A 27,687-nucleotide genomic window follows, 5' to 3' on the forward strand; every position below is an offset into this window, starting at 1 on the left:
ATCATGTTAACTAGGATAAGAGTTCAAATTCTGTATGAATACCGCAAGCTTAGAATTCTGAAATAAACTTCCTGTATAATCTTTTTGGCAATGCATTTTCTTGATAAGAGTTCCTTTTGTCATGTCAAAACACTTGTCAATGCCCTGCCCAAAAACTAGATTCATTGAAGGTTAAGCGTGTTTGTTTGTGCCTCTGATAAGTCACATCTAACCTTTAATTAATTAATATATGCACTGTTGATTTAATCGTGAATCTTCACTAATTAAACAAATTATTGAGTACTAAACCAAATATGCAAGGACTAAAATTAAAATTTATCAATTACTAAAGAATGAATGTGCAATTATCCCCAATTACAAAAAGAAAAGGAAAAAGAAAATAATGTCTGCCTGCCTGCTGCTGTCTGCCTGAGGAAGATGTCTGCCTGCCTGCTGCTGTCTGCCTGAGGAAGATGTCTGCCTGCCTGCTGCTGCTGAGGCTGTCTGCCTCGAGAATCTCCAGAATAGCCTGCGGATCTGGCCCTCTTGGGCGGCCTCCTATCCCGATCTCTGCTGGAATAATCAGCTCTATGTCGGTCCTCCATACCCAGAGCATAAGCCTGTAGTCGGGCAATATCCATGTCTGTCTGCAATGCCACCGCCATACAGCCATCAATCAAGTAGCGGTCTAACCCCATCACATATCTGTGCATCCGATCGGCCATATCTGCTACTATGGCAGGTGCGTACCGGGCCAGAGAATCAAACTCCATATTATACTCACGAACACTCCGACCCCTCTGCTGCAGATGTAAAAATCGGTCAACCCGCGCCCGCCGTAACTCTGGGGCAAAAAGTGGCGGGTAAAAGCATCCACGAACTCGTCCCAAGTAGCTGGGGAAGCACCCTCACCCCTAGATAGCTCCCAGGACTCATACCAGTGAGTAGCAACATCCCGTAGTCTATGCGAAGCCAACTCAACAGACTCAGTCTCTGAAGCCCTGACCAAATGTAGTGAGCGCCGCATCCCCCGAATAAAGTCATGGGGGTCCTCGTCGGGCTTAGACCCGTAAAACTCTGGAGGGCCACATAATAGAAACTCTCGAACCCTCAGGCTGTCACGCCTGTCGTCATCATCATCATCTCTCCGCCCGCGTCTGCGAGCCTGTCCCGCTACCAGAGTGGTCAATAACTGCACAGCCTCTCTCAGTGTCCTGTCCTCCGCCCCTAGCTGAGGAGCTGGAGGCGCGGGAGCTGGAGCCTCTGGAGCTAATGGTGAAGCTGCTCCAGACTCCTCTGACGATGAAGACGTAGCAGAGTCTGCTGGCCGGGATGCAATATCACGCATCATCTGAGCGAGGGTTCGAGTACCCCTCTGAGCTCGGCTAGTCTCTCCTACCACGCCCTTTTTCGTCTGGGCGGTCGTCGCCTTTTTCGGAGGCATCACTGAAAGAGAAACAACAACAGATCAGAACAGAATCATCCTAATAGCACAGCTCTATCGCACGATCTAAGATTCAAAGAAAGGAAACATCCTAAATGTCATGTAGCTTCCTGTGTATAGATGTGGTGCACAACACACCGATAAACAAGACTTTACTAGACACGGTCTGTAGACATTCCGAGGACAAACCGCTCTGATACCACTTCTGTCACGACCCAACCCCGTAGGCCGTGACTAGTGCCCAATCTGGGCACCCAAACACATCTATCAAATGCTATCTCAAAATTTTATCAAACGCATTCAAGTATATAACAGAAGCCATCATGGCTATATTTCAAATTTAGACAATTTCCAGAAAAATTTTGGCAGAGTTTCCTTTGTTTTTCGGACTATCCAAAATAACCCTGTACACAGCAAATACCAACAAAGGCCACACAGGGCTAACAAAGCAACGTGTAAACATATGCGGACCGGCCGCCGCGGCGAATGGGATTGCCCAAACACAACATATACATGTGCGAGCCGACAAGGCTATCAAATGGCACAACGACCCAAAAACATATACAAAATGCATGCCGACAAGGCTGTCATAACGAAGAAGATCATATGGACACAACTGTACAGAAGTAGGCACACACACCCACAAATAAGTCTACAGACCTCTAAACAGACCAAACGAATCATATGGCGGAACAGGGCCCCGCCGTACCCATGAACGAATATATACAACATAGCGAACAAAAGTGTATACCAAAAGATGTGCTCTGAAGGGAGGGGAGCACTCCAACAGCAAAAGGGGTATCCTACACTGGGGGATCACCGAACTGTGCGTCTGTACCTGCGGGCATGAAACGCAGCCCCCGAAGAAAGGGGGTCAGTACGAAATATGTACTGAGTATGCAAAGCAGAATGTACAGAAAGAAAATCTGAGACATAACGAAATGGGAGTATCAAACATAAGTGCAAATTCAATCTTATCAAATTATTTAGTTTCAAATATGTAAATCATGCATAGGGTACAGAAGAATATGGTCGCCCGCCTGTCGATAGCGCCATAACACAGCATAACACCAGAAAGATTTCAAATCTCCGTATCCCCGTCACATATCACATCACAACATAACGCCATATACAGCATAACACCAAATATAGATGGAACCCGACCCTCTTTTGCGAGTAGCTCGGTGAACCATAAACACAACATAACTCCGGAGTATATCAAAATGCGCACGATAACATAACCGGCCCGGGACTCGGCGAAGGGAGTAACAAAATGCACGAATAGAGTCGTGAGTAGTCATATGCATAAAATCAATATCATAAATTCAAACATAAGAAAAACGATCATATTTGAAAATCGGATAGTAGTCTTAACAAATTCTTTCAAAATCTCCCGAATTTCAAAAAAAGGAAGTCGCGGGACCCACGGGTGGGTATTTACCCAAGTCGGGCCCGCTTATGAAAAACATACTCGTTATATGTAATGCAAAAATTTTTATAAAAATATATTGGAGCAATCCGAGCATTTATGTGAAAGATATGGCATTCGGATATTTCGAAGTTCCTTAAAGTGAAACCTTTTTGCGCAAAGTTCGAAAAGCGATTTTTCAAATACATAAAGGTTCATATTTCATCAAATCATACATAAGAGTGCCAAAGAACATATACGGATCATAACATGCTCGAATTTCGGATTTGGAAGTTTCCTTAAGGCTCTAATTTAGCCTATAAAAACTAAGACATGCCAAAAAGAAAGGAAGTTGCCTTACATACCTCGAACACTCTCCAATATGATCCAACTCGAGCTAAGTCCAAACTATGATTCGGGCTGCCCACGATCTAAAAAAAAGCCATAAAATGCCAATCATTAGCTAAAGACTTTTGGGCATTAAATTCCAATTTCGCCCTTAATTCTACAGAAATTTGGGCAGCATTTCCCCTGTAAATAGGCTACCCCGAGAATTTAACTCGGCCATATCAATCAACAACAACCACAACAACCAACCTAACAACATTAATAATTAATCCGAAAGGTAATTCAACAATAATAACTCTCTTGCCATCATTTATCAACTTTCATAACTTCAATTCGACGACTTACCTTCAAGCCCAAAATCGACGCTTATATGCTCACATACTAACTCGAACCCATACCAAAAACATTTCAAGACATTCTAAGCAATTTATACAACTTTTCCAACAATCCATAAATTTTTCCAAGCTACCCGAAACAACCCCTAACCGAGACAGCCCCTCTAACTTTTCTTCATTTCCAAATCATGGTTTGTGTCTACAATTTTTTTTTTTTTTACATTCTAACAACGCTATTTTCATCAATACATAATTTACATTAAATGTACAACAACCTCCAAATCAGTCCGCAATATTTACAACATCGATTTGAGTCAATAAACTTTCATTTCCAACATAGAATTCATGGCGACGACGGCTAAACAATAAGCGATAATAATTCAATTCTTGGCACATATGGTGACCCATTTTCGGCTAGCACACTAACATACCCACATGGATGATTCTCAAAAGTTCTTCACCTTACAATGGTCATAGTATACTAATTAGGCATTAATTCATAGTTTCAATATCACACCACACACACACCCATCACACGCCCAACCCTCATACATATGGCCTCAACTTCACCATACTTTATTTCATGATTTTCAACCATATTAACATACTACAAATTGAATATGACCTTCATAACACAAAAACAAGATCAAATCTTACCTTTTTCTCTTCAACTTCCAATAGGCTAGGGTTTTCCAAAAGATGAAAAATTAATAGGTTGATCGCTCCAACGATGCTTCCACTCTACTTAGGGTCCTCAAAATAATGGGTTTGTACCAAGGAAATAATTTTAAGAGAGCTAAAAATGGGGGTTGATTTTCTCCAAGGCTGGCCGAGAGCCTCCAATGGGGTTTTCAGCTTTTGCTTCTTTTCTCTAAGTGTGGAAAGTGAACTAAAGATGACTAGCAAGTCATCTTTTAATTCCCCCTTGAGTTGTACAAAGAAAATTGGCCCACATTAATGAGTTGGATCACTAAATAGATGACACAAAATTGTGTGGGCACCACAATCCACTCACACTGCCCACATGGAATTTGTGGATGATTTCAACTTCCAATTTTTTTTGAATTGTGGTCCCAATTTTCCTAATTATTCCATACCAATAAATTCATGCACAACTTATATCCCAAAATAAAATCGAAGGTCGAGAACCCCGACTTTGTATCCCGAAAAAAAAAAATTTGTCCTTAGCTTATCATAAATAAATCTGGATTATTCCACTGTACAAAAATACGGGTTCTAACACCCTTCTTCTATTATCAAGTTTTCTCACAAATCACTAAGTTAGGAATGTCACCCATAGTCGAATCTATTGTCGATGTTCATTAATTTCTCCAGTAATCGAATTCGAGCCAACGATCGTACTTCTCTTACGGTAAAGCTTTCTCTTCTTTTTTAGTGATTAATATAGATTACTTATAATATAAGTATATAATAGTATTTAATTACTAGGGGTTGAGGAATACATAACTTTATTGATTTAATTTAATTAAAAATTGTATTATCTTATACTAAGTCCTAAAATCTCATCATATTCTTAAATTTGGGATTTTGTACAATCAACTTAAGGTCTTGAAAAGTCAGGTTTCTTTTTATTTTTCAACGCGTTGAGTTCAAGTATGAGTTGATGATGTACTTTTGTTATATTAGTACCAAATTAATTATATTTGATAATATTGAAGTTTGTACTTTGCTATTGTAATCGGTAATTTTTTTAAGAGTCGCACGCCTAACTTTGTCGCTAGTAATTGACGTACTAAAGGTAATGGTGCCCCCGTTGCGCTCAAATCCTAGGTCCGCCTCTGCTTAAGGCATAACTAAAGTGTTGCCTTATAAGGTAGACTTTTAGTTATGCCTTAAGGCAACCTATGCCACATAAGGCATATTTTTCCCAAAGCATCGCCTTGCGAAATTATTTTTATTTTTATGCCTGAGCGAGGGTTCGAACCCAGAACCTCAGTATTTTCGGCCACCTTTTCAAGCGAAGGGCAAAACTTAAAGACCACCAATTTGAGGGGCAAAATTCAAAGACCACCCTAAAAGAAGGGCAATCCGCGCAAAAAAAAAAAAAATAGAATTACTATCTAATTACCAGAGTCAAAATAATATGTTTTTTCTCATTGAAAAGGCCCATCACCAAAGACAAGGAAACATACTTTTAAGTGGTTGAGGCATAATTAAAGGAAGATTAGCAGAAAGTTCAATTTGTGTTATTTGGGCTAATAAATTCAAGAAGAGGGTGTTTGAGAGTAATGAGCTTACAAATACAATTATCAAAAGGATCAAGGTATAGCTCTATCAACTAATCATATTTTAGATGAAGCAACAACTAAATAATTGCAGTCATTTTTGTCTACTTCAGGATCATATGTTATTTTTACTTGATTTTAGTCATTTTTTTTTTTCTTGAACTTCAATCATATATGCATGAACTTCGGACAAAAATAACTAAAGTCAGGAAAAAAATTATTGAACTTCTGACATATATGCCTGAACTTCAGCCATATGAAATTGCAGATATTGGGTCTGAAATTAGACTTTGTCAAGATTAACTTCATCTACCTCTAAAGTTGCCCGTACACTTTACCCTGTGGTAGCTACTCTAGCCCCTCTTCTGGCCCATTAATAAGTTCTTACTTCTGTGTTGTGTGGTTGACTCGTTATTATTTTATGTCACTATATGTTTACCATAATGCTATGAAGCACCATGCTAAAACTACAAGCAACAAGTTGTTTATACTACCATCTACAAAATGATGAATTTTATGTTAGGACATTTCTAAGCTGTTGATTTAGTGAAAAATAACAACAATAGCATGTGTGAGATTGATGCCAGCGGGTCCAGTTTTTTTTTTTTCACTAAGAACTTATTCATTGTCTTTATATAAGCAAAGTCTTATATTATACTATGCCTCTCAATGATATTGTTCGCTAAAAATATTAAGATTGTTGTGTTCCTTTTTAGAATTTTCCCTTAATTTCTCGAGCCAAAACTTGAGGTACGTAGGGGCCAATTTATTGCAAAGTTTGGTGAGAACGAAACTTTGAATTGTTGTGTTAGCTTGTGATAGCCTTTATTTCTTCAGTCTTTGTCACAAGTTAATGTTCATTTAGCCCTTGCGAACAGACATGGTCAAGTGGAAATAAATGTGGACAACTAGCCCACAAGCTGATAGCTCAATGACAGTGATGGAAGCAATTCCACAAGAAGTGTTATTTGGACTAATTGTAATGCAGCCGCGATTTTCATTAAATGAATTCAAAATATAAAGAAATAAATACATGAAGAAGTTAAGAGATTCAACATCTTTGTCAATAGAATTTCAATGAGCCCCTAGCGCTCCTTAGCTTCGCCCCTACTTAGTAGGTATTTTTAACGATTTCATTAAATGCTACAACTATTTTTCACCGACATTGGCACCGGGTATAAGTCTACTAATTCCCTATAATAGCTTTGTATCTCGTACTTACCAAACTTTAAGGCTTACTCTTCATCTAGACATCATGACTCCCATAAGCAAATCTGTTGATCACACCAAACAAACAAACGCACAAACTTGACCTCTAAACTAAAAGCAACATACTTTACTTTGTGAGGTATGATCCAAACTACCCACCAATACTCAAACATCCTTTCCTTTCAAGTCTTCCAACCGTAGTTCTAAATTAAGTCAGGTGCTTTCTTTTGATACTTCTCCCAAGTCTTCCAACTACGTATAATGTTTAGGGTATCCATGTTGCTTTCAAGAAGTAATCCAAACTTTATTATAACAACTATAACAAAAGTCTACTTTTTGAAAAGAAGCACTGAAATAACAGTAAAATTATCTCCGTGTGATCCGTAGGTCACAAGTTCAAATTGTGAAATATTTGTATCAGGGTAGACTGCTCAGATCATATTTCCTTAAGCGTGGTCTTTCCCAAACTCTACGTGAACTTTGAGATGCTTCATGCACCGGACACCCTTTTATATAAGTCTACTTTTATATACGTAATTAAAATCTACCTTAATAAATTTAATTTCTTGATTCTGACCTTAGTTCCATAAAAAAAAGATAATTTTCATACGAGGAAAAACTTGCCTTTTAGTCTTTTACTAGGCATGATCAGGACCACCTCCCTTTTACGGGGGCTAGGGTGTTGTCTTGACAAGGCATGAGGACTGCCTCCTACTCCTAGTAGTGGTCATTTTTTAAAGAGACATCATTATTATATAATTTTCAATAAATTCTAGTCCTAATACCTAAAGATATATATAACTGCTAAACCAAACTGACTCTTCAGTTCCCATCTCTTCTAAAACCCAAAAGTAGACAACAACAAAAAAAGAACTACTCCAAGATCCAAATAAGCTTAATTCTCAGTACAATTCCATGGCTTTTATTCTTGAAAACAGACCAAAAATGACTTTGGTTTTCTTGATTTTAGCTTCTTTTATGCAACTCTCCTTTGGAGCTATGTATAAGGTTGGAGACTCAGCTGGTTGGACAACAATTGGTAATGTTGATTACAAACAATGGGCTGCTAACAAAACCTTTCAAGTTGGTGATGTAATTGGTATAGCTTTTCCTCTTCCCTTTACCTCTTTCATGTTCATACATGAAATATTTTCCTTGGTTTCAAAATTCTTGGTGATTCATGTACTCTAGTTGTTAGTAGGAGGAGAAAATTTCAAAGTTTTGCCTAATCTTTTCCCAAATTTTGTGATCGTACTTAACATTCTTTGAGGTTTATTTTCTTGTTTTAACTTGTGTAGTTGAGTTTCAGATATTTTGGTTCAACACCTGGAAGGAAGATATAAAATTCTTGGAAGAAAATTGAAACAGTTGTTTGTTTAGACTTTAGGGAACTCCACTATACACCCTAAATTATATAAAAATATGAATTCTTTTTAGCTTTTAGGCACACATGCTCTGCACAAGAATAGTCTTTCTCTGTATTTTGGCCTAAATTTTAGGCACACATGTTCTGCACAAAATTAACCTTTTTCTCTATAGTTGCAGCTAATTTTTTAGTTTATTCTTTTCCACACTATGGCCTGAGGGTTTTTATGAAGACCCCTCCCTTTAACATCTTCTGCCTGTCCATAATTCACAAAACAACAACTATTTTAACTGTCCAAGGACTAAGATTAGTAGTAGCCATATTTAATTACTTTTCCGATAATGCTACTACCAGAATTTGTTTGCTATTTAATTGATTTGAGTGATGCACTTGCACGCTTTCATTATTGACATTTGAATGTCCCCACTAGTGACCAAGAGTAACCTCTAATACCCCTGCACCACAATAATGCTTATTTTGGTTATCCATGGCTGGCTATTAATGTTGCTCCTCTCCACTAACCTAACAGTCAATTTTGCTTAACACTTTCATATTCTGATAGTTTAAACAAATTTGTACTGTCAAGTCACTTAAAGCTAATTGTGTATAGTAAGTATGGATTAGTATATGAGAAATTAAGTAATTACCTGATTATACAAAACATCTTGATATGTGGTATAGCATAGTAATCAGTCAAGAAATAGTGGTTTGATCGATTTTTCCTTAAGCAAGGACGGATGAATGACAATTGGCCGAGCCGAGGAGCCCTTGGGCCTAAGGGAATAGATTGTAGTAGGGTAAAAATAGGCTGGGACGAGTAGGGTGGGTATGATGAAGCCCGTGAGGTGACACATGATTGTACTGGTCAGCTTTGGACCGGAGATTGACCATTGACGGAACATGCTTTGACAGCTCGTGGTAGAGTAGTTGATATGAAGACTTTACCATGAAATAACTAGATAAAATAGTGCTAGTAATTTGTATGATCTGTATAATGTAGATGAACTTCCTTGATCCAAGAGATATATGCAATTGCTCAGAAAGAAAGCAAAAAACACTAGAATGTGAAAGGTTACTCATATATTAATCCCCCATGCATTTAAGGGTGTACGTGAAAAGTCTATTGTTGTTGTAGCTAGTGGGATAACTATAAGGTCATTATTTAGAATCCTTCACATTATGGATTATGTTAAAAATGGCCAAAATCCAATTATGATAAACATCCTTTGAAAGGTTATTGATCCATTAGATTGTCAAAATTTTCTTCAGCCTTAGTGTTTAAGACATGTAGTTAAGTGATGTGATTGAACTCCAACTTCACCTTTCACTAGTCTCTTTCTGTTTTGGTAAATATTAACTGTGATTATTATTTTAGGTGACCTTGTAATATAAAAATTCGTTTAATACTCTAAAGAGGCGGAGCAAGGATTTAAACTTTATAGATTATGTGCTACATCATTTGTTAGTAACTGGGTTCTGAAAATATTTGTTCATATTCAGTGAATTTCTTATAATACATTTATAGCATTTGAACTAAAGCTACTGGGTTCGGCAGTACCCGTAGGTAACCTTCTAGCCCCACCCCCGAAACTCTTAATATATGTATATATATTCTAGCATTTTCTATGAACGATTACTTGTAGTTATCGTTCAGGTAACCTGTTGTATAAAAGTTGTTTTAAATTGATGGTGTATAGAAGTTAAAGATACTTCTTTTCTTATATATATATATATAAAAAGTAACATTGAAGAGTTTTGTGACAGTATTCAAGTACAGTCCACAATTCCACAATGTGATGCAAGTGACACATGCTGAGTACCAGTCCTGCAATGCATCTGCTCCTATTGCAACACACACAACTGGGAATGACTCCATCACCATAGCAACTCATGGCCACCATTTTTTCCTCTGTGGTGTACCTGGCCATTGCCAATCTGGCCAGAAAGTCGACATCAACGTTCTTCGTGTCTCATCATCCTCGTCTCCATCTAAATCTCCTTCGTCATCGAGTCCCATCCCTGCTGCAGCAGTGCCGGCACCTTCTCCTAGTCATGCCCCTTATTGGCTTCCTAGCAAAATTTGTATTGTCATAGCTGTTTCTTTAGTTGTTCTTTTTAATTTTGCTTGAGAAGAGGAAAAACAGCTGGATTTTGCAAGGTTTAGTTTTTCTACTTTGTTATGTTATATGTCAATGACCCAAAGTTGATGTGGCTGAGAACACCAATATCTCTTGTTTGAAGTTGATGTGGCTGAGAACACCAATATCTCTTGTTTGAAGTTGATGTGGCTGAGAACACCAATATCTCTTGTTTTTACATAAATGTAATAATTGCATCACACTTTTATCAGTTTTGTTTTGCGGCAATATGAGAATTTGTATTTCATATCATATATTTTGGGTAAAGCTTATGGTTCATGTGCTTCTTATGGTGCCAGTGTAAGCTGTGAGGTATTGATTTTACACTACTCAGAAAAATAAGCTTTGAAGGCAACAACTATTTGACACGTTAGAAACTTCTTGGAGTTAAAAGGATCAAATCTCCTTTGATTCGTGCTCAAATCAAATATTCAAGTATTTACCAATCGGATGCTGGTGCTTTACACATAGGGACAATAGTCGGCTACATTAATTCTTAACAAGCTTAACATGACATACTTGCAATCTTAAGTCATCGATAATTCGATATGCAAATGGACAAGGGTGAAATGAGCAAATAACCGCATTGTGGACTGCCTAATATTTAGCCAGTGTTTCAAAACTTTTTAACATATAGCTTTCTTTTAACGAAAATAAAATTTGAACAAAAACATCCCTGATAGAAACACAAAAAATGCTCCAAAAAATTTACTATAGTTAGAACATTTATCAATTCAAAACTCCAGGAATTTTTCCTAGAGTTTGAACTGCACATTTAGAACTTAAAATTTTTCAACCGAGACATTGTGCACGCGCATACTTGTATGTACACATATATGTTATATGTTAGTAGTCTCACTCTTAACACTCATAGCTTTAGTAAAAAAATAACAGCTTAATTCCTTCAATGGACATCACACGTGACACACAGAGAGTGAGGGTCAACTGCAAGAGGTCCTAGAGACCACTGAAATCCAAGAATATGTGGAACTGTATCAGCTTTCTTCCAAACTCCAACTATTGCTACAAATATATTCAATGAAAAGGAGCACAGCTTTTCAATTAATTTCTCATACACAACTTGCAAGACATACAAAAAAATTGATCTGTTGCTATAACCCCATCACTCTTAAGGGGAAATGAATACACTATACATTTCCTAGAATCTAATAACAGATTATGAAGTGAGATAGAATCAGATCTACTGTAACCAAATCTTGAGAGAGGAGGCTGGAAACTACTCTTCGCGGCAAAAACAGCGGCAAATCACTGGGATTCTATTTTAAAGAAGACCATCAAGAAGCGGCTGCTGAGCGGTTCCATTCCTCTTGGTCCCCCTATGGTTAGCTTGTGTACCTCTGAATAACAAACAAAAATTCCGTGTAAGCTATTCCAATTTAGAGGAGTAACTCTAGAAACAACCGTTAATCCATTATTGACAGAATAACAACTCCCATTTTTGCCATTTATTCAGTAATGAGTTTTGCATAAAAGAAGCACGAGTAATAGCATGTTGGATGCAGTAAGAATAACACAAGAAATACACAAGCTATACAGACAGGCGTGTGGTTACAAGAACAAACTTCTTACAAGTATGAGAGTGTAATAGAAATTTGATACCAATTTGAACCCCACCAAGGAGATAAACAGAAGAAACATGACTTGCATATGCTGCATGATGGCTGTACATGACTACATACTGATATAAAACGGACCAGAATAATGAAGGTACAACATTGATTTTTTTTATTTTTTTTTTTGGGGTAAGGTAAAATATTCCGACTCCCTTCTGGTGCAACCTGCCTGCCTAACTTACCAATAATTTGGCAATTTGGACAAGTGAAATAGATTAATATGGGTCAGAAAGTCGAGTCCTTAATGGCTGTCCACAACATAAGTTGGCAAGGAAAAATCAGAGAAGAAAACGAACGAGGCCTGAATCACTCCAACTTAGTTAATCTGCAAATATAATGGATCATTTTCATTCGGGTTGGTGGCCCTTCCTTCAGTTCTAAGCTTTGTGAAATGTGGCCTATAGACCAAGCCTTTCCATTTCATTTTACTTTTTTTTTTTCTTTTTTTTTTTTTTTGGGTAACTATGGTGTCCAGACCAGTTGCCAGCCTTTTCTTTCATTTCTGAGAAATATTAGCATGCTTAGACATTTTAGGTAATTGTGTAGTAGCTGTCACAGGATGACTGGGGAAAATCAGGTGCACATCCATAATAATCAAAACAGAATATCTATTTAAACAAATCAAGAAAAGAAAATCAAAACAGAATAGATGTCCATCAGTATGAGCAAAGAAAGAGACCTTACACTAGTTGATTGGAGCTCTACGGCCGCTGAATCATCATTATCCTGCATTATCAACATCTTGACTATTAACATTACTTAAGAATAACCACTTTTTTCAAATAGCCGAGAATCCTTAGGCTTCATGTAGATGCATGGTTTGAGCTGAAAAATAGCCACTTTAAATATTCATGAAGATAGGACTGGCAAAGGTACCTCGAGTATCAGATCTTTTCGAGTGATCATGCCAATAACACGAGCAGGACGGGGAACAACAAGTGCATGCCTCAGTCCTAGTTGACGAAAAAGATTATATACCTGTACCATCAACAGAATGTTAAACATTGTGATCATTTGAAGTTCACCATGGCGAAACTTATTCTCGGGCATAAGTGGGAATAGATTTTTGTATTCCACTCTTAAGACAAAAAAAAATTAAGCTTACTTTTGTCATGTCGTCTCCAATTCCATGCAACCGTTAGCAAAATAATGCATTGAAATTAGTAAAGGAAAAACAATTAGATATACAATGTTACCTTGGTTAATGACATGTCTTCTGGGACAACGTACGGAGATGGGTTTAAAAATGGGGCAAGATCAATGTACATCTCCAGATCATCTGGAGTGAAATGGATATCATGGAGAGATATCCCTTTACTAGAAACAGGTTTCACAAATTCACTAAGGTTGTGCCTGTGAAATACAGAATCTGTAAAATTTTCATGTAGAGGACAAAGAAGCACCAACAAGCAATCCTCAGTAATAAGTTCAACCGAGTTACCTGATTGGCAGAAGATCACCTCTTGAATCAGAGGGTAAAGGGCTATGCTGAAAATCAACTTTTGATTGTAGAAGCACCAATAAATGACTGCATAAACAGCAAGATAGGATAAATATTTTGTTCAAGTCTACTGATTATGATCTTGGCATAGAAATCTGTCTCCAAATAAAGCATCAAAATATCAGAAAAGATTATCACTATCTCTCACCTTCTTAGTATAAGTCCAATAACAAGTGTCTCCCCATTTCTTGTGTGTTCAATAACCTAAAAATCAATGAGTAAGAAGAATGATTCAACATGCAGAATTGCAGATAGCTTCCATTGAACACAGCAGAGGGACAAAGCTTAACTTACAGGGAAACCATTGTGATCATTGCTCCTCAAAATAGAAACTACATCTGCAACCTTCACAACCCGAGGGAAGTATACAACCTAAAAGATGCAGGAATTAGGGGAGTCTGTACAAGTGAGAAAAAAAGCCACAATATAGTCATCTTCTAATCTTAAGGGACTCTAGGAATTCTAGTAAAGTTTCTGCCTTGTTTGCCTCTTCCTTTTACCATTAAGGTTACTAGTCATGGTTAAATCAGGAGCATGAACGTAGAGGTCATTCTTGAAATCTCATGGAAACAGTGCAATACAGAGCTGCTTCTACACTTGCTTATAGCAGAAATAAAATAAACAAGAAAGGAAGTAAGATTTCGACTGTCTGAATCATGCAAGAGTGCTAGTTGAATTACTCCAACTAGAAAAAGGTAAAGAAAACACCTGTCATCTTTAGCTCAATTCTGACAAAATATGACCTTCCGAACAAACAAGGAAAGAAGCATAGGGCTCTGATGAAACTCTTACATTTTGATTCCCACATGCCTCCTTTGCCGTCATATAGCGCATTTGGTACTTTGGTCTAGATTCAAGTAATGGGATTGCCCTTAATCTAGCCTGTTCTTCATATAATCCTTCATTAAAAGCATCACCAACAGCCTACACATGGGTAACCCTTAGTCCTATGTGAATGAAAAGACAGCTGCTGAAGAGAAGTGAATGCAAGTCATACAGCATCAAACCACACCTTTGAGATGAGAAGAACCAACATTATTAGAGGTAAAAGCTTTAAATTATTTGTAATCTCGACCATGATGACACAGAGAGATACAGTCATACGCATAGAGCCTCCAAGAAAAGATGCAGCACCTAGAAGAGCATACCTATAATTTCAACACAAGATGCTTAGAAGACTTTAGAGGTGAGTGAAAAAATCAGAATATCAAACCTAAAACCTCAAAGTAATGAGTGAAATAGCTCAAAAAAATTTAATCATCTTTTCATGTTTTGATAAGGTTAGATAAAATCTTTTAAACACCCATGTGCCTTCCTTTTTGTGGTAAGGTAAATAGTTTATTCAATTAATTCTGTAAAATGCAATCAATCATTTCAAGACTGGCGGATCTAGCGACATCAAGTTGGCGGAAAGATCACTTTCATCTGGTAATTTAGCCGAAATGCCATCTATGATAAAGCCAGTCTGAACTGACTAATGTTGCAGAATCAGCATAACCATGTGTTTGCTTATTGATTAGAGATCCCAATGGACAACATCAGAGACTACAGAATCCCAGACGGCTCTGCAGAGGGGAGGTATACTGCAAGAAAGATTCTCACAACGACCTCTGAAACTAGGTCGAATTTTGTTAAAACTAAGAGGCGAGTCCTTGAAATTGACTCCCTTATCGCAAACCCCCCCCCCCCCCCCCCCCCCAAAAAAAAAAAAAACACACACACAACACACCAAAGGAAAAAAAAGAAACAAAATGACTATGACTTCCAAACATGTTTTCTACTCGATCAAGTACTGTTCCAATTGTTTTCTCCATTAAATAATCAAGAAGTATACTATGCTCCATTCCTTGAACACCAGGAAATCTGCTTCTGCCAATTGTGACAGCTCAGATCCTTAAAAAGTAACAGACAAGAAGCCAATAGTGATCATGTACCAAGGAACTAAGAATTAGGCAGATCATACTTTTTGAACCAAAGGGGAAGAAAAAAGAAGAATTTAGTTCCAGTACAATCCTATGTCAAAGATTTCGCCAGATGATAAATCTACAATGTATATGGCCAAGGAGTAATAAGAAAGAAATACTTACGTCCCCTCTTCAATGTTCAGCTTCCTATAAAAGCTAACCACAAACATGCCAACAAGACGTCCATAAGTAGATCCTATCATGATACCAGGCACAAACTGACCTGCTGGAACTGCAGTTCCAAAGGTCACTACTGCCAAGGAATAAAACATAACCTGAGAGACAAAATCACCAACCATTAGTTTCACGCATAATTGTAACCATCACGACATGAAAGAGGTTTTACTATTAACTGTCTTCTCTGAACTGCATAAATATCAGAAAAGAATGCGCTTAAGCACAAGAACTCAACCAGTGTTGGCAGAGAAGCATAAAATTTGAAGAGTTGAAAAGACAAGTGGTTTAGAAATGCATGCTACCTAAAGTGTTTCATCCTCAAGTAAGGTTCACTCAACACACAGTGTGGCTATGAATATTAATTTGATTATAGCCCCCCAAAAAAAAGTCCAGTGCAGAGAGAGAATCCTATTCCACCCCACAAGAAACTCACATCTTGGTAAAAGGAAGAAGATTTGAATTAAGCTTAAGACAACATTACGAGAACTTTTGACAATGTTAAATTCCAGAAAAAACTTCAATACGGATACCATAATTTACTACGTTTTTCAGCACATGATTTTTCCTGAAAAAATAGCAATTACAGTTCGCCAAACGTAAAAGTCGGGACGAACGCAGAAAGTACATGAAGCTATCATCTTATACAAATGGGAAGGCAGAAAGCTAACAAGTATGCAATACCAAAAATGTCAGTAGGCTTTGGGCACTGAATTCATGAGCTGTCTTTGCACTGAATAAATTTCTTATAGCGTCATCCTGCAGATACGTATGACACATAAAGCTCCATCACTGAAAAGGAAACTTGACAGCTTTATTTAAAATAATTACAGGTTCAGAAATTGATTAAAGACCTGAGTGTTGAAAAATATGGTTGCGAGGTCATTGTACTCCTTGTCGTTCCGACAGTAAAACTGCAAATTCACAAAATCTAAACATCACCAACAAAAGAAGAAAAGTGAAATCGGATATCAAGAAAAATACAGAAGCAAATATCACCGGGACCCAACGCCACAAACGAAAATGAAACATTTCAAGATATTTCAGTGAAGCCTGGAATCGGACTTGAACTTTCAGCACATAATTTTATTTTAGAGAAAACAACTGTATAGTACTTATTTGAATGTTAACTTTCAGCATAATTAATCAAACCAGAGTCGTAAATCAACTGCTATTCCTGGATGGAGTATACACAACAGATTTGAATGCACTTTTAATTTCTTATGGCAAATGCTTAATTATCATAAACAGATTCAAGAACCATCTTCTTGGAGCTAAAGGAATAAATGCTTCACCTATCTAACAAAACTAAGACTTGATCAATGATGACCATTGAGAAAACAGATTAGTTGAGAATTAAGATACTCAGTAATCCACAAGCACTACGAAACAAGCCCACTAACTCCAGAAAATGCTAAGCCTCAACTTTTTCATGTAAGAAACTAAGGTGCCTGTGATGCCAAGCATAAACAGATCTGTTGACTGTACTCTTCCAAAACGCAGCATAGACAGTTTACAAGCTTATACATGTGATAAAAACAGAATCCATGAGAAGCAAAGTAACAGAAACTAAGTGGTTAATAAAGATAAATAAAACAGAGGACATAAGTCATAGAGGATCTTACATTAACATAATTGCCAAACATTCCCGGTGCTTGCGGACATTCAATGCCCGAGTTAGCATCGGCTTCAGGGCACGGAGTACATCTTCTAAAAAGTGGCAATCCGAATGAAATAGCCGAGGTTATCACAGAGATGATACAAGCTTCAATAATCTGAGAGTCGCAGACCACAAAATTAGTAAATTCAGATTAGCAAGGTAATGCATACCCATCTTCAAAAATGAGAATGTACAACTGCAAGAAATTCTTGTTCTTAATAAGTAAACTTACTTTCACACGAATCCCTTTCTTGTGCAAATAATTTCTACGCCAGTGTGTTACATAGAGAGTAAGCTGATTGAATAACGCTCCTGCAGAAGTCAATGCATGACCAATTAATTTACCAAACATTTTCTTCCGGTATCTCAACATCTTAATGTCAACCATACATACCAAGAAGACCTCCTATAACTCCAATAACTGCCATGGGCAACAGCTCCTCAAATGAGTAGTCCTCTTGACCACTGAGGGAATTGTAAGATGTCAAAAAAGTAACGAGGACATAGTGCAGAAGACCTAAAAGAAGTTAGTTACAGAAGACCTAAATGAGTTCAGAATCTAACCCAGAGACATCCCATATAATGAAGCCTCCAGCTCCAAAATGACCACACTTTTCATCTTTACACCATCCCATTGCTGTACGGACGACGACAGCTACAATTGCAGAGGTAAAGAAGACCCGCCACATTAGTTGACTCCTCCACCTTTAATCAACGATGAAACCACATACGCTCAGAGGACATTTAATTTTTCACAATGAGGAACATGCTAACAACTATTCAAGTGGAAGTAAATTCACTGTGTTGTTTATGATTGAAAGAATAAAATAATTCAAACAAATTATAGTTCCTAGTGAAGTGCACCACATCCAGAAAGGTACAAAGTGAAAAGCTAACTGCACTTATTCCACAACCAGTCTACCAGCTAATATGACAATTAATGACTAAAGCAATGGCTTAACATTGATAGTTTAGATACTGCTCCTTAACAGAGTCAGAAATAGAAGTGAGCAGAAGTAGAAATTGTTCAGCAAGGAAAACATCTTATAAATTGCACTAGATGTACATGAAAGAAGCTCAAAGGAGAGATGAGAATTACCAAGACGTGACCTCTTCAAGAGCAAATAATACACCACCTACTGGAGCTCTAAAAGCAGCAGCAACTCCAGCTGCACATCCACAAGTCACCTGAGTCAACAGATAAAAGGAGTAAGAATTTGGATTTAGAATGTTCAGCTAGAGAAAAACCCTCTCAACATAAGAATTTTAAAGAGCAGATCTTAGCTTTCAGCTCCAAAATTTTAAGCAATTCCTAAGATTCGTAAAGAAGCTGAAACCTTATGTAGAAAAAGAAGAAAATAAGAGATTAAGAATGTTCAGATAGATATTGTCTCAAGCTTTAAACGGTCTAACCTAGATTGGAGAGAGTAATATCATTTGTACAGATCCTTATCACAATTATATGGATTGATTTATTTACAGGTACAGAGATCCCTAACAAGATTCTTGTAGATTCTTAACAACTTTAAATAATTAAGAAGAGCATGTTGATACAAGAGGGAACCACTAGATAACATTAGTTTAGTTTTTCACACTATCAGGTTATTAAAAATTGATTTCAGTCGTGTAGATTGATAACCTGCAAAATACAGTAAGTAACATGATACAACCAGTTAAACCAGATTTTGATGTGTAAAAGATCTTTTACACTGTCAATACATATAATCAGGGTCCAAAATTAAATTGCATGATTATTATTGCAACGACCAAGAAAAACGTAAAAAGAGCTGACATACTTGCAACAAACATGGATGCTACATTTTCATAAATAAAAAAATCTGGATGCTTAAAACAAAGGATAATTGTGCAGCGTCAACCTTATTTACATACAAGAAGGTGATAATGCACCACTGAATTGATTTAGCAGCAACAAACTTGTATTTGGGAATTGTTTAACTCCAACATCATTTTTCTGATTGTTTTCCAGTTAATACTACACTGCATACTATTTTGCTTCTAGATACAAGTCCCACAATTTAAGAAGTACCACATGTACTGCTTTATTGACTCCCTTTACTCAGGTTGAATGACCAATGGACCATAATACGCACATCAAATTGCACGAGATGCATCTCATGTCACATGTAAATTCTCTAACCTTTATATCCACTGCACTCTACATGAACCACTAGGAATAAACATGAAGGAGGAAAAAAACCTTAGTTGCACCTAATGTAACTAAATGCACGACACATGTTATCCTTTTACATTCATTTCTTCCTGGTTAAGTTAAGCAAATATTAAAGAATCATGATCAAAGAAAAAATGAATAAAGAAAAATGAGATGATTGTTAAACCATAACCCATAAAAAGGTATGTTAAATCATAACCCGAAAAATAACTTTTTAAATTATTTAGGCTTAATACCTAGATGGACCCTTAAACTTGGCATGTTTTGTAAGATAGGCATATAAACTTATAAGGTGACCAGATAGACACTTAAACTTACTCAAAGTGTATTTTTCAAGTTTTTCAGTTGTTTTGAAAACAAAAACTATATTTTTCAAACACTCACAATTTTCATGGCCAAACAAGCCCTAAATATATCACAATTTTTTTTTTTTTTAAATGCAAAAATAAGGCAAACGCATATACATGAGACTATAAATGTGCACTTAAACCAATAAATACTCGCTAATCGCAATTTTGCAGCTTTCAATTAACTCGGTTTTTTTTTTTACACTTGAATAATTAAAAAACAATAACTTTAACCAATAAAAATCCTTAAAAAAAAGAAATTTCAAATTAAGAAATTTCTAAGTTCAGTATTTCAAGTGTAAAAGAAATTTCAAATTAAGAAAACTGTAAAGCCGAGAAGAAAATCCTTAAAAAAAAAGAAATTTCTTAATTTGAATTTCTTTTTTTAAGGATTTTTATTGGTTAAAGTTATTGTTTTTTAATTATTCAAGTGTAAAAAAAAAACCGAGTTAATTGAAAGCTGCAAAATTGCGATTAGCGAGTATTTATTGGTTTAAGTGCACATTTATAGTCTCATGTATATGCGTTTGCCTTATTTTTGCATTTTAAAAAAAATATTTTGTGATATATTTAGGGCTTGTTTGGCCATGAAAATTGTGAGTGTTTGAAAAATATAGTTTTTGTTTTCAAAACAACTGAAAAACTTGAAAAATACACTTTGAGTAAGTTTAAGTGTCTATCTGGTCACCTTATAAGTTTATATGCCTATCTTACAAAACATGCCAAGTTTAAGGGTCCATCTAGGTATTAAGCCAATTATTTAACATCAAATAGAAATAACTTTTTAAATTATAAAATTTTGGCTCTGAGAGTTAAATTAATAAAACCTTGTGCATACACCGGATGCAGATAAGTTGTCTACGAACAGGAATCACTCTCTATACTCTTCTTAATTATAAAAACACAATTTTTGAGAACTAAATGGTTAAAAAATAGCATAAGAAAAAGTAGATGATGTGCTAACGAAAAAACTATTGATCCAGCGGTTGTACTTCAGATATCTCGGTTCCGCTTATTGAACTGTCAAGACAAGCAATAGTGCTCGAGTGCCTCAACATTTAAGCAAGAGAAAAATTACAAGGAGAGAAGAGTAAACCAATGCTCAAATCCTCAAACAGTCAAACCACAAAAATAAGCAAATATAGGAGACCCCTCAATTGGCACTTGGCACTTCTTAGACAACCAGATCAAGCGGAACTAAAACAGTACAGGAACTCAAAGGTTCCAAAATAACCTAAGAGCTCCTTGGGGAAAATTGGTAGACAATGTTCCTCCAATAGAAATGGAAAAAGTGATTCTATCTCATTTAACATAAATGACATCAGTTCTTTTTTTTTTTTTTGAGAGAGAGAAGGAAAAAAGGGCAGCCCTGTGCACAAGCATCCCGCAGTAGCAGGGCCCCGGAAAGGGCCGCACCCTGCTAATGGGGGATGCTTGTGCACCAGGCTGTAGTAATTACAAGTGAGCGAAACATCAACAGAACCCTTTCCAAGTTTTTTTTGATAGGTCTAAGAGGCTAACAATTGATTCTGCTTCATTTACAAATTCCTCTTTACACCAAAAAGACAGCAGTCACTCACCAAATCACGACGATCCCGTTCACTGCTAAAAACTTGGAGCCACCTTGACCGCAGGTGATATTTTGTGGATCCACCCTGTAGTTACATAAAAATACATGAACATTCAGCATAACATTTGGAAGTAAATACTGAACATATTTTAGATGATAACCGAAACAGAGCAAGTATCACGTCTTTGATTCAAATGACAGGTAAAACAAACAGAACACAGAATCAGCAATAAATATTTCATAGCCAAAACTAAGGATATAAATAAAATTTGGATTCATGAAAAATCAAAAAGTGAAATGCAGTAACAGGAGATAGAATAGAATTCAGCAACAAATATTGCGTTGCCAAAACTAAGAAGAATATAAGATAAAATTCGGATTCATGAAAAATTCAAAAGGGGAAATGCAGTCATAGAAGAAAAACGTTCGAGTAATACTCACTTGTCCAAGCAATGAAGCAATACAAGCACCAATATGTACAAGCGGCCCTTCTTTGCCAAGAGCAAGACCACCTCCCACTGAACCTATGCTTCCAAAAATCTAAAAGATCGAGTAAGAATAACAAATTATCTGACTTAGAGTGACAGAGAATCATCAAAGCTTAGCTGTGCTAGCATACCTTTCCAATCAAAGTTCTGAAAAGAAGGATACCATGTGTGTCAATTCCTACACATACAGACCAAAATAAGCAACCCAGAAGCAAGATATTATCCTCACCAGAGATTTAACAACTAATACCAGAAAGAACAAGCGTACCATTTAGATAACCCTTTATTTCAGGAATTCCTGATCCTGATGCTGCTGGTGCGAAGTGTGTGATAATATATACAGAAGATAATACTAGAACCAGGTTGATCAAAATATACACCAGAAATCCAGCAAAGTATGACTTCTGAATAATTTGAAATGTCAATGAGAACTTCCATCCCGCAAAATTTTCAACAGAAAGATTAATGAAAACAGCAGCAAGTCCTGTGCCTGAGAGCAAATAAACAGGAACTGTTCATGAGAAAGCAACTATTAGATCTAATGCTGATTGAAATACATAAATAAAAGAGAATAAGATTGCTGGAACGAAATGGAAGTAAAGTTTTTGCTCACTGAGGCATGTTATTAGTTCTCATAACTCCACCCTTTCAATTTGTTATGATATAAACTGGAGTACAACAAGAAGGTAATTTCTGTAAAAATTGACCAAACAAATTAATCAATGACACAAGAAGGAGAGCGGAATATGAGCAATTCACATCCATTTCCTACTGATTTCCATTGAATATGTGTGCAACCCTCTATAATATTAATCACCAGATTTCCCATGATTATTTGACATAAACTCATGGTTCACCACCCATATACTCCTATAACAAGATTGAACCTAACATCCCGTTTAAGGACAGGATTAAGATGTTCAATTCAGCTACTCCAAAACTTCCGGTCCGTGAAAAGAGAACCATTCCTTCTGGTAAAGGGGTTTTCCCACTCACAAAAAAAAAAAAAAAAAAAAAAAAAGGCCGGGGGGGGGGGGGGGGGAAGAGAGAACCATTACTTCTGAACTATGTTGCTCGGACCCTTCATTTTTGCCGCCGTACCCATGTCCGACACGACACGACACGGGTTTGGGTACGGAATTTGTGTCGGATCCGGTCAATAGAGATCGGATACTTTGACCGAAATTCATGACCAAATTAAAGAAAAATTTTGAGATTATGATTTCTCAAGATAACAAAAAGTAGAGATTTGAAGACATGAGATGGCATACCTTCAATATTATGTAGAAAATTTAACTAGTTTCTCGGAGCACGCAGTCTAGCACCTAGTAGAATGGAAGATTGAATCACATGTCTGGTACAAACTACATGTAGGTGCTTCCACAAAAAGCTCTCATAATCTAGGCATATTCTTGTAGCTATATTATTAGAATTTTGAATTATTTTTGCCGAATCCCCGCACCCGTATCCGTACCCACGAATCTTAAAATTTAGATCATGCCGAGTTCGACCTCTAGATCCATACCCGTATCCGACACCCGCACCCGAGTCCGAGCAACATAGCTTCTGAGGTGCTAAGCTGTGATAAAGCTCCAAGTTGAGCCAGAAATGTAATCATTTGGCAAGGTCAAAAGGGGCACTGACAAGTTCATTTTCTAAAAGGTCTTCTACGCGCAAAAATGATTCTCATGTGGTTGGAGTCTTACAACTAAATTTCGAAGCCAAGGATAATGCACACTGCATATAGAATTCTACAATTTTCTAAGAAAACAGTAACAAAATTTTGCTGATCACAAGTACTGTGTTTTTTTTTTTTTATGACATGGGAAACCGCAGCCGCTACCCTTCGGGTGAGCACAGGGTAAACCCAGCTCCTGTGCAATAGCTCGCAAACTACACAGGAGAGGTAACCCGCACTAGGCAAGCCCCGTGCGACGAGCTCGACCCAGAAGGCAAATCCCTTGTTGTAGTAGGCAGGGATTTTCGAACCTGAGACCTCCATTATGAAAGCCCCATGCTCAACCAACTGAGCCAACCTTGCAGGTTGATCAAGAGTACTATGTAATAGTTAGGAAACTCAGATATAAGCTACTAATTAAAATATGAAGCATTACTCACCACGTGAAACCGCCTAAAGGGGCTTTAGCACTATTATTTCATTTGCTTAGATCAAGTTTTTCTTCTTTGAGAACGGTAAGTTTAAAACCAAGTTATTACCTTATTGGCTTGTATACAATCATTTATTTTGAAATATGTCTGACCATCACAATAACTATCCACACAATTTAATAAGTTGCAAACCTCAGAATTATTGCAATGTTCTTCTTTAAACGTGAGACTTCCATTCATGAAGAATAAGCTAACCCCAGCACGGTAATTAAATGAATTTTGAGATATTCCTTAACAAGGAAATAAAATACTATGATTTTAGGGATTCATTTACGACTGAGTAGTGCAAATCAGAGCAAAAGAAGAAAATTTACTTTCTCATTTTTTGAATATTACACTGTTACCTTCTCAAAAAAAAAAGTTTTTCGATATCAGAAGCTCTTATCTACTTAATAAATCAAATACCTTAGAAGGGAAGAGTGGGGCTCCAAAAAAAGAAACAGAAAACAAGAGAAAATTTTGTGTTAGCTTTTTTCTTGCAATGGGTATCAGATATTGTTGATAATCTCTTTCCAAATAGAGGGGAAGAACAGCAGAAAGGTGCTCTAGCTAGTACAATTCCTATTAAAACTACTCAGAGGCAGAAAATTGGTATCACAAAAATCCATTTCTTCCAGCATTTCCATGTGAAGCAAAACACTAACCTAACTCCAAGCAATTTCAATTTGAGGCAAATGGGGCACCATGTACAAGAACATACCATAGATAGTACTTTGCTATAGTGCATAAAGAGAAATAACCATAGATTAAGTTGATACCAAATCTCACCAATTCCAATTAGTAACGCCAAGAACCACTTCACCACAACAGCATATCCCATATAAAGCTTTCCTCTTTTAGCCTGTCATATAAAACATACATCAAACACAACTTCAAATATCATACTTTTCCTAGTATAAAGCAAATTAGCCATTTTTTTCTCTCTTTTGATAATTTAATAAAGTACTAGTATAAAAGCAAGTATATTTAGAACAAGAACTGAGATTTTTATGCAACTTCCCATTCAGATACTATCAGATTTTCCTAATATAGAGCTAGCACTCTTCCCTACAAGCATAATTTTCAACAACTTCATAATATAAAGCTACTACTTTTTAATAAGCAACATAAAGCTGTTATCATTATTTAGAAACAGAAGAGAACATGCATTGAGCTTTAAAAAAAGACCCACCACTTGAGATTAGCTAACTAGCCATTTTACAATTTCTGATATGCAATACTAGTACAAGGCAAGTTAATTTAGAACAAGAACTGAGCTTTTATGTAATTCTCCATTCAGATAGTATCAGATTTTCCTAATATAGACCTAGTATAATCTTTAAATAAGCAACATAAAGTTGTAATCTTTTTTTTGAGCTTTAGACAAAAGAGCTACGTGCTCTTCCCTATAAGCTTAATTTTCAACAACTTCATGATCAAGGTCCAAAGGGGCACTGACAAGTTCCACAGATATCTTATTTTCCAAATGTATGGCAATTAGCCATTTTTTTCTCTTTTTTGATTTATATACTAGTAAGTATAATGCAAGGATATTTAGAACAAGAACCGAGCTTTTATATCAAATTTTCCTAATATAGAGCTAATACTCTTTGAATAAGCAACAAAAAGCTGTTATCTTTTTTTGAGCTTTTGAAAAGACCCACCTGTTCTTCCCTATAAGCATAATCTTCAACAACTTCCTAATCAAGATTTTCCTTTCCTCTCTTTTTTGATATATAATACTAGTATAAAGCAGGTATATTCAGAACAAGAACTGAGCTTTTATGTAAGTTCCCATTCAGATAGTATCAGATTTTCCTAAAATAGAGCTAATACTTTTTTTAAAAAAAAAAAAAAAAAATAGTTGAGTTGTAGACAAGACCCTTCACCTGCTGTTCCCTATAAGCATAATTTTCAACAACTTCATAATCAAGAAGAGAACTTTTATGTAAATTTCCATTCAGATAGTACCATCAGATTTCTCTACTATACAACTCTAGTACTCTTTGAATAAGCAATATAAAGTTGTTTATCTTTTTTTGAAACATAAATAGAACATACTAATAATAGCCTTCACCTGTTCTTCTCTATAAGCATAATTTTCAACAACTTCATAATCAAGACTTTCCACAACACTTGTGCTCCCATTTCCCCCCTTTCTTGATGATGGTCCCTCTTCTTCTTCCTCCTCAGTTGCTGGAATCCTTGACCACATCAGCTTTGCCGTTTCCACCCCATTTTGAATATGATCTGATAACATCTCTATTTAACTATCAAAATTTTGATGAATTAGCCCAAATTAGAGAAAATTGGGATCAAGATTGGATTTTTGGAATCTTGGGTGTCAATGTCACCTTTGGGTATATGTATATGTAGGTTTTATGAACCCCCAAAACCTCAAATTTGGAACCCCTTTTGTTGAATTAGTCCAATTTTGAGAAAATTGGGATCAAGATTGGGGCTTTTTTCTTTTTATGATGTTGGAATAGTGGGTGTCAATGTCATCAATTTCTCTTTTCTTGTTTTGAGAATAAGGGAGGAAAGTGCGGGATGCGTATTAGATTCGTCAATTGATATGTGGATTCTGCTAGTCCGGTGAGTCCACAACAAGTTTACTTTTCTTCTTTGGGTAACAAGTATACTTTGGGGGAGATGGCAGTTTTGTTCCAAGAAACTTTTAATATTATGCTAAAAGTATTTGGAGCCGTTTGGCTTAGCTTAAAAAAATAGCTTATAAGTTTGACCCAAAAATAATTTATAAATTAAAAAAATAAGTTGGCTATTCTAATTTATTTTTTAACTTATTCTAAATATTTTCTTTTAGCTTATAAGCTGCTTTGTCAAACATCTGAAAAGTTAAAAAACAGCTTATAAGCTGATTTGACTATTTGTAAGTCAATCCAAACGGGCTCTAGAAATACTAATATTTTTTAAATAAAAAGAAATTACTCCCTCCATCCCAATTCTGGACAACCAAGTTTTTCATTAACCGATTATTGTATTTTAAGTTGTTAATTATTGTGATTTATGGTATCTTTTAAGTAGTTTTTAAATATATGAATTTTATTTCAAAACAAAGCTTCTATATCCAAATTCATCGTTAAAATTTAGAAGCTTGAATCACGAAATCTCAATTGTGCCACATAAATTGGGATAGAGGGAGTAATTGAATTCGTGTCCTGGCACTAACAGTTTCAATATTCTATTTTTTCGAATTACAATATACATTGCGGATTACCCGTAAAAATGATTCAGTTGATTAAGTAATGGAGATCTCGGGTTCGAAATCCCGCATACTCCCGCTAGTGCGGTTCCTTTGTCAAAAAAAAAAAAAAAGAAGAAGAAGAAGAAAGAGAGAGAGTACATTGCAAATTGCACTGATAGTGAAGTTTGTACTTTCAGAGATCGTTTGGTTACAAGTCGAAGCAAGATCGATCTTGGCCCTACTAAATTTCGTGTTAATACGGCATTTGGTATAAAGTACAAAATTTTGCATTACCAATTAATATTTGTATATAACTTTATATGATGTCTGGT

General features: G+C 36.3%; 3 protein-coding genes across 5 annotated transcripts; 1 reads left to right on the plus strand and 2 right to left on the minus strand.

The window, feature by feature from the left end:
- Nucleotides 1-301: 301 nt before the first annotated feature.
- LOC132611180 (uncharacterized) lies at nt 302-4,554 on the minus strand. Of its 2 annotated transcripts, XM_060325592.1 has the most exons (4): nt 4,172-4,552; nt 3,197-3,262; nt 2,175-2,261; nt 302-1,425 (listed from the first exon to the last, which is right to left on the minus strand). In XM_060325592.1, the coding sequence occupies exon 4, from the start codon at nt 1,421-1,423 to the stop codon at nt 713-715; it is 711 nt and encodes a 236-aa protein (XP_060181575.1). In that variant the 5' UTR covers nt 1,424-1,425; nt 2,175-2,261; nt 3,197-3,262; nt 4,172-4,552; the 3' UTR covers nt 302-712. The 2 variants fall into 2 exon arrangements, with proteins under 2 accessions (XP_060181575.1, XP_060181576.1); XM_060325593.1 differs by lacking the exon at nt 2,175-2,261 and having other exon boundaries at nt 4,172-4,554.
- A 3,211-nt stretch (nt 4,555-7,765) lies between these two features.
- LOC132611403 (mavicyanin-like) lies at nt 7,766-10,750 on the plus strand. The gene is made up of 2 exons (XM_060325841.1): nt 7,766-8,068; nt 10,100-10,750. Exons 1-2 carry the CDS (start codon nt 7,885-7,887, stop codon nt 10,462-10,464), a joined length of 549 nt encoding a protein of 182 aa, XP_060181824.1. The 5' UTR covers nt 7,766-7,884; the 3' UTR covers nt 10,465-10,750.
- Nucleotides 10,751-11,454: 704 nt separating this feature from the next.
- On the minus strand, nt 11,455-26,798 carry LOC132611402 (chloride channel protein CLC-d). Of its 2 annotated transcripts, none has more exons than XM_060325839.1 (23): nt 26,228-26,798; nt 24,940-25,012; nt 22,271-22,513; nt 22,134-22,180; nt 21,956-22,054; nt 21,525-21,599; nt 18,506-18,594; nt 17,971-18,111; nt 17,801-17,871; nt 17,639-17,718; nt 17,372-17,521; nt 16,601-16,660; nt 16,431-16,505; nt 15,696-15,847; nt 14,621-14,756; nt 14,401-14,532; nt 13,903-13,980; nt 13,757-13,812; nt 13,549-13,635; nt 13,304-13,460; nt 12,984-13,085; nt 12,787-12,833; nt 11,455-11,831 (listed from the first exon to the last, which is right to left on the minus strand). In XM_060325839.1, exons 1-23 carry the CDS (start codon nt 26,408-26,410, stop codon nt 11,756-11,758), a joined length of 2,409 nt encoding a protein of 802 aa, XP_060181822.1. In that variant the 5' UTR covers nt 26,411-26,798; the 3' UTR covers nt 11,455-11,755. The 2 variants fall into 2 exon arrangements, with proteins under 2 accessions (XP_060181822.1, XP_060181823.1); XM_060325840.1 differs by having other exon boundaries at nt 22,271-22,492; nt 26,228-26,797.
- Nucleotides 26,799-27,687: the final 889 nt, after the last annotated feature.

The sequence above is a fragment of the Lycium barbarum genome, chromosome 9, assembly GCF_019175385.1.
Source record: "Lycium barbarum isolate Lr01 chromosome 9, ASM1917538v2, whole genome shotgun sequence".
Taxonomy (NCBI): Eukaryota; Viridiplantae; Streptophyta; class Magnoliopsida; order Solanales; family Solanaceae; genus Lycium; species Lycium barbarum.

Excerpts from the sequence above, each read along its gene's own strand:
- LOC132611180 (XM_060325593.1), bottom strand. The coding sequence starts at position 1,423 with ATGCCTCCGAAAAAGGCGACGACCGCCCAGACGAAAAAGGGCGTGGTA.
- LOC132611403 (XM_060325841.1), top strand. The coding sequence starts at position 7,885 with ATGGCTTTTATTCTTGAAAACAGACCAAAAATGACTTTGGTTTTCTTG. Across the intron at positions 8,069-10,099 it reads TCAAGTTGGTGATGTAATTG|TATTCAAGTACAGTCCACAA; the intron begins GTATAGCTTTTC and ends GTTTTGTGACAG.
- LOC132611402 (XM_060325839.1), bottom strand. The coding sequence starts at position 26,410 with ATGTTATCAGATCATATTCAAAATGGGGTGGAAACGGCAAAGCTGATG. Across the intron at positions 17,522-17,638 it reads AGAAAGGGATTCGTGTGAAA|ATTATTGAAGCTTGTATCAT; the intron begins GTAAGTTTACTT and ends TGCGACTCTCAG. Across the intron at positions 16,661-17,371 it reads TGTTTGGCAATTATGTTAAT|TTTTACTGTCGGAACGACAA; the intron begins GTAAGATCCTCT and ends GTGAATTTGCAG.